This window comes from Anopheles arabiensis, chromosome 2 (genome assembly GCF_016920715.1).
Source record: "Anopheles arabiensis isolate DONGOLA chromosome 2, AaraD3, whole genome shotgun sequence".
In the NCBI taxonomy this organism is placed as follows: domain Eukaryota; kingdom Metazoa; phylum Arthropoda; class Insecta; order Diptera; family Culicidae; genus Anopheles; species Anopheles arabiensis.
In genome coordinates, this window is record NC_053517.1 from 31,738,395 (window position 1) to 31,752,673 (window position 14,279).

The window sequence follows — 14,279 nt, forward strand, 5'->3', positions numbered from 1 at the left end:
GCTCGTCCGCGCGCGACGCACGGTCAGTGATCTTATCTGAAGGAAGGAGGGGGGTGGGGGGGTCTGAGCTTTTGAAGCGGATGTGTGGAACCTTTCCCATTTTTTGCTTTTGATTCCCATTTCGGAATTGCTTTCGATGGTGGGCCTCTTTTGTCTGCCCTTACTTTTTGGCATGCCACTCACGCTTTTTGGCATGCCAAAGATCGGCCATCCGTGTGTGTGTTACTGCGGCAAATTATGTGCCCCACAGGAGTTCGTACCCGATATTTGAGCAATCTCTCCGTGCTACTTTTGCCCTTTTTGCCCAAAACACTGTTTCCGTGTTTAGAAAGACGCGTGGCGGGAGGTGCGCGTTAAACCGATGCGAATTGGGCCACCCTGCGCTTCAAGATGCTAGACTCCGGGCCGTAAGGGAAGTTTTTTTTTTGAGATACCGTGCCCGAACAAGACCAGTTCTGAAGTGCACACCGAGAAAACCAGTTTCACTTTTGACGTTATCGACCGATCGCCCTGGAGCGGAGTGGTGCGACTGGTCCAAAGCTCCATTTCGGTTCTTCGCTGAGATCATCGTCGACCTGCTCCTCCAGCACATGGCACCAGCGTTACATAAATAATTCAAAGCCCATCTCGGTGACCGGGAGGTGGTGCGGAATGATGGCTGGCTTTGGTCGAAAGAACTCCCAAGAAATGACCCACAATTCGCACGACCGGTGGAGACGGCCATCTTTGGTTCACGACAGTTTTGTCGAAGGGGAAGGGCGAGGGGGGGACCAAGCGACAGGGCCCGGTTATGAATTCGGATCGCATTATTATTCACCAGCAGGCGAGAATATTCAAACGTGGCGCATTTCTGCTAATTGCTTTCAGTGCTGCGCCACGTGGCGTCCGTAAGCAGACGAAGATGCTGCTTAGCTCGTTTCGTTTAATATTTAAAAACAGCAATAAACCCCTTGGCTGCTTCTTTTCTTTTTTTGACTACCAACTAGAACCTCTCAGAGTAGGGGAGCAGTTTCGGAGGAACCCCCGGCACGCCGGGGCACTAATTTGTATTGGCCGTGCAAATTTTAACCTTCCAATAGTTTCGGACTAATGACACGTTCGACACGCCGACATGACAGGCACTGGCTGATGGATTACGAGCACAGGGTAGCAGGAACAATGGTCCCGGTGGATAAGAAGAACGGCCCGTTTGGGCTTGAGGCGGATGACAGTGACAAATTTCCAAACACTTACGCGCTCAATGTCAGCTCCATTCCATTCCTAGGAATCATGTCGACCTATCGTCCAGCTCCGCTCGCAGAGTGACAATTCCAGCGACTAACTGGTTCAGATTACCACCACCTGGCTAATGAAAGTGATCACGGTTTATTGTTGTTTCGTGCAGGAAAGCTTGGTTATACTTCCGGTTTGATGTTGGAACACAGAGTGGTTGTTGGAATTTCGTCACTTTTTCGATTTATTGTCATCTACAATCACATTGAAGTGAGTTGAAGGAGTGGCTTTGTTTGTAGGCGTGTGAGCTCGAACCACTTTGTTTGCGGAAATGGGCGATTGTTTTCAATATGCCAGGAAAAATGATGGCTTTCACGGCGGGATTTGTAATTAGTGTAAGTGCTTCCCTGTTCCCAGCGCGTTCGGAGTAACGTACAGATTAATGGAGTTATTCAAATATTAAAGTATCGTCATAAATCTTCCCAAAACGGATTAGATTTTTCCCCAAATCAGTATAAGGGTAGGAACGTTTTATGGCTTTCTTTGGGAAATCCTTTTTGTCTCTCGCTTTAACACACCGCAGCTCTCACAAGAAATCTAATCTGCATCGATAGTTCTCACTTCGAGAAAGAAGTCCCCCGTCCCCATTACACAATAAAATAATTAAAGTATTTATAAGAATAAATCGTTTGCGAAAGTTTTGTCACTCGAAACGAATTTGCTCTTGATAAACTATCACGAACAATCGCCGCCTGGGCTACCGTTTCTCAAACAATAAATCTTTTACGTGTTTCGCGCAAGCAAAAGGGACATTACGCTCCCTTGACTAATGCTATCAAAAGTTTCCGATCTGCTTTCTCGGCCCTAAATCTACAAAAGGGATACGTGTGGTATACATGTTCTTTCTTGAGGGTTATGATTTATGCTCTTTTATCAGCAAACTCCACACCATACTGAAGACAGTACCTAGCGTGCAGGCGGAATCAACTTTTCGATTGCGATGCGTGTCCCTCTTGATGAACCGGGAGATCGAAATATCGTTTACAGAAGTCAGTTCGACATGGGACAAATCAAGCCTTTTCAATCGAAAAAAAAATAAAATAAAAAGGTTGCCCTTTTTGTGGACAAACAACCAAAAAAGCAACCCCGGAGATAATAGTTTTCTCCCCCTCTGTCAATCTTGTTTTTGTGATGAAAAGTTAACCTTTTTGTTTATGGAATTCTTTTTTTTGTTTATAAACTTCATACGACCGATGGAAAAGTAAAGTTCGTACACGGACTCACATAAAAACGCAACCACACGTACATGCAGAGCAAATTTTCCCCATCTGAGACACCTTCCCACTTGCGATGACAAGACAAACGGGGAACAAGAAATCGAAAGATCAATACACAACGCACCGGAAACGGAGTTGGTGGTGACCTTTCGGGCGGAATGGGATGGAGGTCGCTTTATGGGACAGCATGATCGCACAGGTCTCGGACATTGAAGTCGAAAACTTTGGCACCTGCAAATGGTACCGGAAATTGCCAAATCCGATGGCGCCGATGAACGGAACGAATTTGTAGCGAAAAACCATTAAAGAACGAAAGATGAAACATCGTCTCCACCGGAATACTTAAACTTCTGATGGAAGTTTGCTTCGCTCGATCAGAACAAGCGCACTCGCTCGGGACACACGGTCTGCGAAGTGTTTCAAAGCTTTCGGGCTGAAGAATTGCTACGGAACGGCGGAAGGCGTACGGGACCAACCGTTCGTTTCAATCGGCCTGTAGCCTAATAGCCATCACGGTGAACAATTTAATAACATTTACTTTTACACTTATGGCACCTTTAGCGGACCTTAACCGTGTTCCCGCTGTTCATACTGAACTCGTCTCGTCCTTCAATGAATCATTGACTTTCCTGCATTTTCGCTACTTTTTGCCCCTTAACTACTCACGAACTGGTTCAGCTAATGGTGTATCTAAAACATTTTTATCCGACACAAATTTTCACGGGAACCAATTTAAGAGCTGAAACTCGCCATCGGCCATCAAAATCCATCCCCAACATTCGCTACACTTTGTCAAACGGTTGAGCAGAAAGAACATCAAACCCGTCGGGCAGCATCGCCGTAAATCTGGCGGAACGTTGTCTTTGCCAATCATGTGTATGGTGGCTTCATTTTGGCAAGACACACTGAAAACCGGGCGAAACGGTGTTTGCCGTACATGACTGTTACGGTACGCTTTAATCCAAAGCCAATCATTGAACCGAATCTAAGCGTGATGTGGCAGTAGAGAGTTTAGGATGGAAGAAAAAAAACCTCCCAAACTCACTTAAACAAACCCTTTTTCTGGGGTGCTGGGACAGGAGGAAACCAGGGAGAGGATGTCCGCGTGACAGCACCTTCCCCCTGGAGAGGAGGTGGTCACAGGCTCGAGGGATCAACGGTAGATTAGAGGTTTGCTTGATGCGCTTGATTGACAGGCGCGCGAGCGCGCGTACGCCCCTGACGACACGCTGTCATCGTATGAGACGGAAGCGTCGGCTGCGTACGGGTTTGAAAAACCGTTCGGGATGACAGACCTATCGATCGTTTTGCCTTTGATTTACTGTAGTCCAAATGCAATGGAACGTATCCAATGTTGGGCAGTAAAATGCTGAGTACAGCTACGTTGGATTACTTCTAAAGGAGAAAGCCTTGCATCAATTTACATACATTTGTTAGGTCGTGAAGGTATAAGTGTTACCGTTTATTTCTTTGTTAGCAATTTAGTTTAATGTCACCAATGTTCTTTTTTTTTATTTACTGGAGAGAAGAAGCAATAAGTTTGGTAAACGCATTACATGATCTGATAATTTCTATTTCATGTGCAGCAGTAGCCGTATGCGGCTGATTCTCGATATTGGCTCGATGAAGCATCGGTGGTTTATGGCGTATCGGTCCTAGCCGTATCACTTAGACGGTTCCCCGAATCCGGTCCCTGAATTTTGTCCACCACATTGTCGTCAAATATTGGCTCCCTCGGGTAGCACGAACTTTGCAACCGTAAAATGTGCAAAGTATGCTCGGATGTCACTGAAACGGTGTTAACAGTTTAATTAGCTGCACGTGTATTTAAACGCTATCACTTCATGGAAATAGATAAATTGGGAGAGAATGTGAGACTCCTTTTTGCTTGGACAAGTTTAACCGGAATCAACTGGCAACCGTTTTTCACTTATCAATTTACTTAATAAATTACTTTAACAGTTCATCCAATTTCCTTACCTAACAATTTGTCTAACCATTTAATTGGTCCTTAAAATATTGGAAATCGAATTATATTCGTCGACTAGGGAAAAAGACATTGTTCACAACATTTGTTAGTTGAAAAGTACCATCCTTCACCAAGACATTGCTACAAAACAAGCAAATTTAACTGTTGATTCGTGTCGATGGGTTTTGACATTTGACCCCCCACTCGCCTATTACAATTTCAACTTGCCTCATAAAACCTCTTTCACGCTTGAACAATTAAAAATCTCATACCTTCCGTTCGTGGTGTCCATATTTTCCAGCCTCTAAGCACAACTCGCCCACACGCAACGTCCCATTATTGGCCCAGTGCCTGGCGGCACTCACGCATCAATCCCGTTGCTTCACCCACACAGCCATGGATCATCGGCCCTGAGCGCACCACCCGTTCCCGCTCGTTCCCGGCATATCCTCGCCCCGGTCCCACAGTGGAGTAGGCCCAACTGCCGGCTAACATGATGGAGCTAAGCCCGACGGTCGGCAGTAGTGGCAGCCTGCTCGCGGCCCTCATCACCAACGGTACCAATGGGCGTACCAGTTTACTGCACGATATCCTCGATGGGCACCGTACGCTGCTGCACCAGCCGCAACAGCAGCAGCAGCAGCACTACAACCATCCTCACCATCAGCAGTACCAGCCGCAGTATCTGTACGCGAACGAGAGCCTGGCCGGATCCGTGCCCGAATCGGCAAGCTACGGTACGGACTCGATCTGCATCATACTGCCGATAACGATCTTCTACTGCTTCATCTTTGTGGCCGGCATTGTCGGCAACCTGTCCATCTGTGTCGTGATAGCGAAGAACAAATCGATGCACACCGCCACCAACTACTATCTGTTCAATCTGGCCGTGTCGGATTTTCTGCTCCTGCTGTTCGGTAAGTCTGTCCGCTGTTCTAGGGTAGATGTGGGCGGGGTTGAGGAGAGACAAGTGGAGAGAGTTGATGGAGGAAGGCCACCGGAGATGGCTAGCGAACCGGGGGCTAATCTGATTTACTGCTCCCGGGAGCATCACCGACTGCGGGGACCGTCACTAGGAGTCGAACCGTATTGTGGAATTTTTCGGGAAGAGGAACCCCGCGTCGCATCGAAAACCGTTGCTATAGGAGTTGTGTTTCTCATTTCATGCTAGATGCTAATGAGCTGGAATCCTGTTTCTTTACTATTACGGTGAAAGGAAGCATGGGAGGGGAGGAGGATGTTACAGCTGGAGGACTAAAATGCGGGTAATGCTTCTCGGGTAAATGAGGTAGCACTTTTTATATTTTTGTAGCAGGAGTAAGGAGTTTTCTGGCAACCGTTTTATCCCATCAAGAAGTTGCGCAAGGGCGACACGGTGCTTAAAGTGGCCTAAGATGTTGGAGCAGCTTACACTAATTGCCACATTAGTGTAGCATCCAGGCGGGGTTTATACAGATCCTGAAATGATGAAGTTACCGTGAACCATTCACTTCCCGGAACTGGGCCACAAAGTTATTAAGGATATTAATTTTAGCATTTCGCGTACAGTGAAGTAGGGAGTTGGAAATAGATTGTACGATGTTGTGTGTCGTTCAAAAATATCACCATTTCAGAATAAAATGTGTATCATACCAGCCCCACCACGGCTCTGTCACCCCGACAAACCGACCTCAAATTATGTAGATGAAAGGTTAAACTTTTAGTGTGGTATGATGTACATTACTCTCGCATAAAGGGACTTCCCCGGACACCCCCGGATCGATTCGTTTGGGGAAAGCCACATTTTCAGCCCCATGGTTGCGCTTTGCTCACATATGCCAGACGGACGAGTTTTGCGATACCAAAATAAAATAAACCAAAATAAATAAATTACCGGCTCCAAGCCCAATTGTCCAACACGCATCGCAAACCATCTGGCAGACATTACTCTGACCGCATGCAGTGCCATCGAGATGGGCGCGAAATTACTAAATAGACAACCGTTGCTACCTTTACCACATACGTTTTTATTTGTTGGTTTTGGGGACGTTTACGGAGGTCAGAGAAATGGAATGGTTAAATACTGCACCGTTCGGTCAATTTCGTCCACCGCAAACCTGTCCCACATGGTGCGCAAAGAACATTCCAATCTCTGGCAAACTGCTTTTGCGGTGTGGTACTTGATCGGGCGTTGAGTTTGAAGTAATTGGTGTGCATTACAAATTCGTTCAGAGTTGCTGTGCTTGCTCTGGTGTGAAGTTACGTTACATTGCGAGTCATTTTGCGAGACCACATGGAGAGGCAATAACACTTCTGCTCAAAATTTTCTCATTGTTTCACTTTCTCATTACATTTGGGAAAATGTTAAATCATTCTTTGCTAGAATTTATTTGCATCATAAAATCTATTTTCTGGGAATAACAGGGCAATCGTAACTGTTGCAGAAGACACAAAACGTTAGTGAACTGCATCGCCACGTGTCTGCAAGTACGCCTGAAGTTATGCAATTATGAAATGATACACAATGACAAACTTTTACAATTTTTGGTAGCTTGAAAAAAGTGACCTTATTTTAGGATAGTACAAACGACTGTCAATAGGGAAATATGGACCGATTTAAATATTCATAGAAGATGCATGATGGTTAACCCGAAGAAAATATTCATTACACATTATTTCCCTATGTGCCTCACGCACTGTCATGGTGTAAGGTTGGAAACCCTTCTTCAACCTAAACAGAAGTTAAACGACACAGCAGTTTGCACTCACCACTCACGGCCATCTCTTGTCACGATGTTTCAATGAAATTCCAATTTATATGCATTTGCCTTCCCCAAAAAAGCGGTCCCGCCTCTAAGCGAAGAACCGTCCCATTCGTAACTTGCGGCCAAATGGCGTTCATGTCGCATAAAAACCCTCTAAATATTCTACCACTGCACGTATGGGGACCATTTTGACCACCTCACCCAAACACGTCCCTGACCTTTGCCTCGTGCAATGTCGCTGAGAAATTCCCTTTCGCCAAAGGTGTTTGAGCCATGACCGGACGGACGGACCTGCCACCGGGATCAAGGACGAGTGAAGAAAGGAAGCAAAAAATAAGGAGCACTGAAAGCCTTTCTCCTTGCTCTTTCGCTTCTCGCAATCTCTAGAACATTTTTTGCATATTGTGCAATCATTTGCCGCTGTTTCGTTGCGACAATCTACCTCATTTGTTTCAATTTTGCAACAACCGCCAGGTGCATTTTTCTTCGGGAGAATGTGCACAAAAAAACCCCCCCTGCCGTCCTAGATATTGCCAGTACAACGGTATTCACTCTGCCTCGTGATTACGGTGTACAGTTCATGGTGCCACTTTATGATCGTTCATATATGAAGCCAAAATATTTTCCACACGTACACCGTCGGGCATCATCTTGCGATGGAGAGAGAGAGAGAGTCCAGACGATACAAGAAGGAAAAAGATTTGCAAAGGAATATTGCAATTCGAAAACGTTGAAATCAGCATTAGATGTGCATATTTTCTAGGATAAAAAGGCACATACCTAGGACGTGAATCAACTGCATCGCAATAAGGAACGATTGTTACCTCTGTCGGCAAAAAAGAGGAAACGATGGCGACCGAAGACAAAGATGGAAGGGAATGATTTTGCAGTACACATCGCATGTGTGCCAACCATCCGTTGCGCCATCGTTGCATGTGCATCCCGTTGACATACGGATGCAATTTTGTACGCATTTTGTTACGGTTGCTTGTCCAGCAACAAGCTGTGGGTGTGAGCAGATCAATGTGTGGCTCATTGGTTGTGAAAGTAATGTCTGAGCAATGCATTCGACATTGCGGTTCTAGGAACACAGTGAAGTTGAATGGAAATTGGGATTGTTATTTATTTGTGTACAAGATCATCGTCAGCCTTGTGCCTCGACATACGTGCGGTTAGATTTTGTAACGATAAAGTTCATGAAACGGCAGACACTTTTATTAATAGCTCATTTGAGATTAAATTGATTAATTTTTGTAGAAGCCGCGGTAGTCTCTTGAGCGGTCGCAAATTTTCCGCGCGAATGCTTCAGAACAGACCAGCGTGCGACAGTCTGCGGCTTTTGCAGAAACGTTCTGCTTGCTTATGCTTAGACACTCGTGAGTATCTCGTTCTCGAAAGCGCCACAACCTTTTCCCTTCGAAATCCGCAACTAGACAAGCGTGAGACTGTTTGCGGTTTCGACACACATTTAGAGGGAAAGTATGAGAAAGGTCAAATTTAGAATAAACTTTCAAACACTCAGCATGAAATTGGCTTTTGTTTTACAAGTCTAGTAGTAGTTCAATAACAATAGATTATCAGTCATACAACTGTGTTACTGTCTCGCCGCTATATATTATTGCTCAACATTATTTCACCCAAAGCAGTTCACCCATCTGAGACACCGATGAAACGCTCTATTTAAATTTGTTTAAACAAACGCGCGTAGAATAAAGGTTTATCTATTTGGATGTGTCTTATTTTGTGTATTTATAGCCACAATCAGTTCCTATCAACATTCCCTTTTTCTAGCGTACAATGCGCTGAATTAATAAACCAAAACCATCACTGTTCATTTTTACCACTTCCGCTGATTACGCTCGTAAACACATAATTGATAACACTTTATTCGCCAGCATTAATATTCGTCCCTGTAAAAAAACAATCTCCGTCCCCATCCTACCCTTTTGCTTAATGCATTTTTAATGAAAAATAATTGTACCATCAATTAGTGTAACCACGCTGTAACTACAAAGTAAACACACACACAAACACAGAGTCCCATCAAACTGGTGGATAAAATCACGGAATCACCTGCAACGGATATTAAACCACCCGCTGGCTTCCGCTGCTGCTGCTACTTTTGCCCCATCCCTCCCCTTTAGCCATCAAAACTGTGTACACAATCCCATCAAACACCCCCAGAACCCATCCGGCGATCCACACCCATCGATCGAACCGATCGTTAATTCACGCTAGTAACGAAAATGGTAATAAAATTGTCCTGCCTTTATCGGACGCTGGCCAGATGCTTCCGGCGTTCCGAGTTTGTTGCTACGGAGCCGTAATGTTCATCACCGACATCGTCCCCGGCCGCCAGCCAAAGGGGAAAAGTCAAATGTGTCTCGGTCCGTTTCGCCCACACGGGAGAAAAATACGCCCCTGTTTCTCTACAGGGTTCGGCCGCAAAGCGTGCTCCCCGATGCCGATGGTCACAGCCGGCCCCCGGTTCCTTAGCAATCCGACCTGTGGCGACCCTTTGGCAACGCAGTTTACGAACTTCAGCAATTTGACCCCTCCCCCCCTCCCAAGAGGGTTCAATGCTTTGCGATGAAGGTTTACGACGATGTCGATTCACTGGCAATGGCCTAGGCAATGGCGCTCTGCTACATTCCAATCCCAATGTCCCCGTGTTCCGAATGCCGTTGTACACTGACATGCAGGCACCTCACCAAGGAAGGTGAGAATGTGCACATGTTTTCGCATCAAAATGCTCCACACATGCTTAACGAACAATCTTCCTTCTTTGGGGGACGGGGGAAAGGTTTATGAATATTTCCCCCTGCATTTGTTTCGAAATTGTAACCACCGTGCTCCATGCTCCTCGACTTTTCCGACGCGTCTTGGAGTGGCAATTTTCATTTGAATAATGCCTCTCGGTAAATGCATACCAGATCATGCGTGCGTGGGGTTTTGTGCTTGGTGTGATTGTGATAACTCTGTTTGACGAGTTGATTCAGCACTGAGTAACCTTCTGATTGTTGTAATATTTTCCTTGGAGATAGGTAGCCGTGATCTAGATTCAGAAACTCGAGTAAATCTTCAAAGTGAATCAATGAATTTAAGTCTCCTACTTGTGAGTGTGTAATGGTGAAGCAACGAATGTAAGTATCTAACTAATGAATTTCTAACGGTTTATGAAAATACAACAAAATCAAAAAATTTACCGATTCATAAATTTCTTAAGAGTCACGAATCACGGAAATGGTAATGAATTACTGATTATTTATGACTCTCTTTACAATAATGAATACCTTTATGTAAAATTTGCCTCTGTTTTTGATTGTGAGAAATTCATTAAATTTATAAAAACTCACGAATATACAAGAAATTTTTTTTATATATCTTTAGAGATTCGTTATCAATGAGTCATTAGATTTTTGGGAATGATGAATCATTTTTTGTGAATATTTGGAGATTAAATTCAAGATTCGAATCACGCATCACTGACAGTGATTGAAAGTGATCATCTTCAAGAATCTTTAAGAAATATTAATAATTCGTAATTCATAATTCAACATTAATGCTAAATAATGATCTTTCTCGTGATTATCATGAAAATCAGCAAATCTCAAAGAGTCATGGTTCAGCTCGTGATCGAACCAATTCCTTTGACTCAGATGGCTCGCTTTGACGCGCAGCGCTCCTCACTGCACAGTATTACAACATTGAAAATGGGTTTCATCGAATAATTGTAACGATGTAGGACGCATTGCACTCATCGGAATCACGCACCGTTTTCCACCCACCCGCAGGTATGCCGCAGGAACTGTACGGCACCTGGAACCCGTTCGCCTACCCGTTCAACCAGATCGCCTGCATCATCATGGGGCTGCTGTCGGAGACGGCGGCCAATGCGACCGTGCTCACCATCACCTCCTTCACCGTTGAGCGCTACATTGCCATCTGTCACCCGTTTCGGTAGGTGAATCCCTCCCCCCCCCCCCCCCTCCAGACATTGCCCGGGGTGGCTGTCACCGGTGGAGGTTTGTTTCCGGTTTTGTATTACCCGCAGCGGTATTTCTTCTTCCAGGTCCCACACCATGTCGAAGCTGTCGAGAGCGATAAAGTTTGTGATCGTCATCTGGCTGGTAGCGTTCGGATTGGCCACACCGCAGGCACTCCAGTTCGGTGTGGTGGAAACGAACACCACACGGCTCTGCACGGTAAGCATCAGGGTTTGGATAGAGCATCTCGTACCGAATCTCGTACGCACGGAGTTGTTGAGTTGGGAGGGTTTTTTTTTTTTGGAGCAACGAACGAGCACTTACCACAACAAACATTTGTTCAGTTTTGATAGAATTTTGGGGCAGAAGCGTGTTCGCACACGAGAATGATTTTAATTATTTTAATTGGAAGATTTGTGACGAATGGATGCACACGAAGCCCATGTGGGTAGTTAGCTTTGGACCGAATTTTGTGCCGAATTTTGTCACTAATGACATTGATGTTTTCTTATCCGAGATCAATTTAATTGGTTAGTATCGGTAGACCGTAGGACTCAATTAGGACGGATTCGTTTGCCATCGATGCATAAACTCGTACCGTGTCACTATTTCACTCCGCTTTCCATTTCACAACCGCATTTGCATTTGCAGATCAAAAATGAACACTTTTCCCACGCGTTCGAGGTGTCCAGCTTCCTGTTCTTCGTTGGCCCGATGACACTGATCGCCGTGCTGTACGTGCTGATCGGGATAAAGCTTCGCAAAAGCAAACTGCTCCAGGGCGTCAAGCGTGCATCCTCGGACTACACCACACCGCCCCGGGGTATTAGTGCCCAGTCCAGGGTCATCCGTATGCTGGGTAGGTACAAAAAACACCCACACATACACCAATTCCAATCAAATACTCCACGACTACACGGGTTCACTAATACAAGCTTTTTGGTTTGGCATTTCCCTCCTGTCCATCCTTGCAGTGGCCGTTGTGGCAACGTTTTTCATCTGCTGGGCACCGTTCCACGCGCAGCGTCTGATGGCCGTGTACGGTGTGTTTTCCAAGACGGAGAACGTGTTCTTCTACAAGGTGTACATGGTGCTGAACTACACATCCGGCATACTGTACTTCCTGTCCACCTGCATCAATCCGCTGCTGTACAACATCATGAGCCACAAGTTCCGGGACGCGTCCAGGGTAAGTGTCTACTTATCATGCGAGCATTGCATCAATTTCATAATCAAACGGGAATAATAGTTCCTTTCATTTTTGTGAATTTTATTGCTAGAACACACGGCCGGATGAGTAAAGTCGATTATAACGGCTGTCTTACTTTAAATAACCATCCGACGCTAAAGTAGAACTTGATTTGTTAATGGATGGTTTGCCATTGAATTGTGTAGTCCTGGGGTCGGCAAACTTTTCAAGCAAAAGGCCCCGGAGTGTAGTTATTTGCCGAGGCAATGGATCAGAGTAATGTGTTGAAAATGATTGTTTTATATCATCTGAAATATTCTATCGTAGCTTAACATAACTTACTTATCCGGCGCTATAACCGCTTTGCGCTGTACGACAGTGAGGTCGCCGTACATCTCGTATAGCTCGTCATTATAGCGGCTCCTCCATTGTCCTTCCACACATACGGGGCCAATTATCCTTCTGAGCATCTTCCTCTCGAACGCGGCTAAGAGGGTTTCGTCAGATTTGGACAGTGTCCATGTCTCAGAGGCGTATGTGAGTACTGGTACTATATAGGTACTATATAGTCCCAGCTTCGTCCGTCGCGACAGGTTCTTTGAGGTGAACTGATATTTCAGGCTGTAGAATGACCGATTGGCAGCCAGCATCCTTGCGCGCAACTCAGCTTCCATGCTATTGTCGTCGCTGACCTTTGGCCCAAGATAGGCGAATTGTGGGACGACTTCAAAAGTGCGTTCACCTATCTGCACGTCACGCCTACGTAGATTCTGATTATTTATTGATAGGCCCGCTGATATTGTCACCATCAGTTTGGTCTTTGCCTCGTTTATCTGCAAGCCGAGGTTCTCTGCCGCCTGCTCGATCCCTTGGTAAGCTTCTGCTACATAGGAGAGCCGCAGACTAATGATGTCTATATCATCAGCGTATGCCAGGATCTGGGTTGACTTATAGAAGATGGTTCCCGTAGTCTCCACCCTCGAGTCGCGGATGGCCCTCTCTAGCGCCAGGTTGAATAGGGGACAAGCAAGCCCGTCCCCCTGGCGCACCCTCACCTGGCAAGTGACGTTGGTCATAGTCATTCTAACTAGCCTTATCAGTTTGGCCGGGATTCCAAAAGAGCTCATAGCGTCATACAGTTTTACCCTGGCTATGCTATCATATGCGGCTTTGAAGTCAATGAAGAGATGGTATGTGTTGTGTCAGCCATCTTCTCCAAGATCTGCCGCATGGTGAAGCTTAACATAAACGAATGGAAAAGTGATTTATAAAATCTGCAAATGTGGCTATGGTAGCCGCTTGGAATGTTTCGTATGACGATCGTTGAATAACCGGACAGCCGAGGAGTAATCTGCGTTCGAAAGGAAATGTTTAAAAAAAAAATCATCAAAAAAATCAATCAATTTTTTCAAACTTTATGACACTTCTTGTTGCAAAAAGAATGTTTTACCATTTTAAACCGCCACGCACGTGAACGTGAAACCCATTTAACGGCGAGTTTTGTGTCGAATGGTAACCGCGATTGAATGTAAAAATTGCACCGCTACCACAGAACTACCAAGAAAAAGGGAAAACTTTTACTTGACGCCAAAGTTAAGTGACGCATTTTTTTTTCCTCTGAACCATCGTGAAACCACGAATTGCTATCAACACAGAAAAGTACCACTCTTCTCCGAATAGAATGTATACGCTTTGTGCAACTTTTTCAAACCAAACCCAACCACTCTAGGAACACGATGCTACAATGCTTCACATAAATTGAAAACAGCCAACAAGTTATTTTTTTCTTTCTTTCGACTTTCGAAGATTATGGTCCATTTCCAGCGTGCCTACCCGGTGGTGTCCCAAATATCCCCTAGTTTTGTCATCTAGCACAACTTTTAACATAGTTTGCGTACTATA

At 45.2% G+C, this 14,279-nt stretch overlaps 1 protein-coding gene across 3 annotated transcripts in view; it reads left to right on the top strand.

The window, feature by feature from the left end:
- LOC120893262 (neuromedin-B receptor-like) overlaps positions 1–14,279 on the top strand; it is an 85,789-nt gene that overhangs the window by 67,432 nt on the left and 4,078 nt on the right. For all 3 annotated transcript variants that reach the window (XM_040295172.1, XM_040295095.1, XM_040295254.1), the window contains 5 exons: positions 4,760–5,375; positions 10,997–11,162; positions 11,275–11,407; positions 11,840–12,047; positions 12,163–12,377. In XM_040295172.1, the coding sequence (XP_040151106.1) occupies positions 4,952–5,375; positions 10,997–11,162; positions 11,275–11,407; positions 11,840–12,047; positions 12,163–12,377 (1,146 nt within the window). In that variant the 5' untranslated portion in view covers positions 4,760–4,951. The remainder of the gene's footprint in view (positions 1–4,759; positions 5,376–10,996; positions 11,163–11,274; positions 11,408–11,839; positions 12,048–12,162; positions 12,378–14,279) is intronic.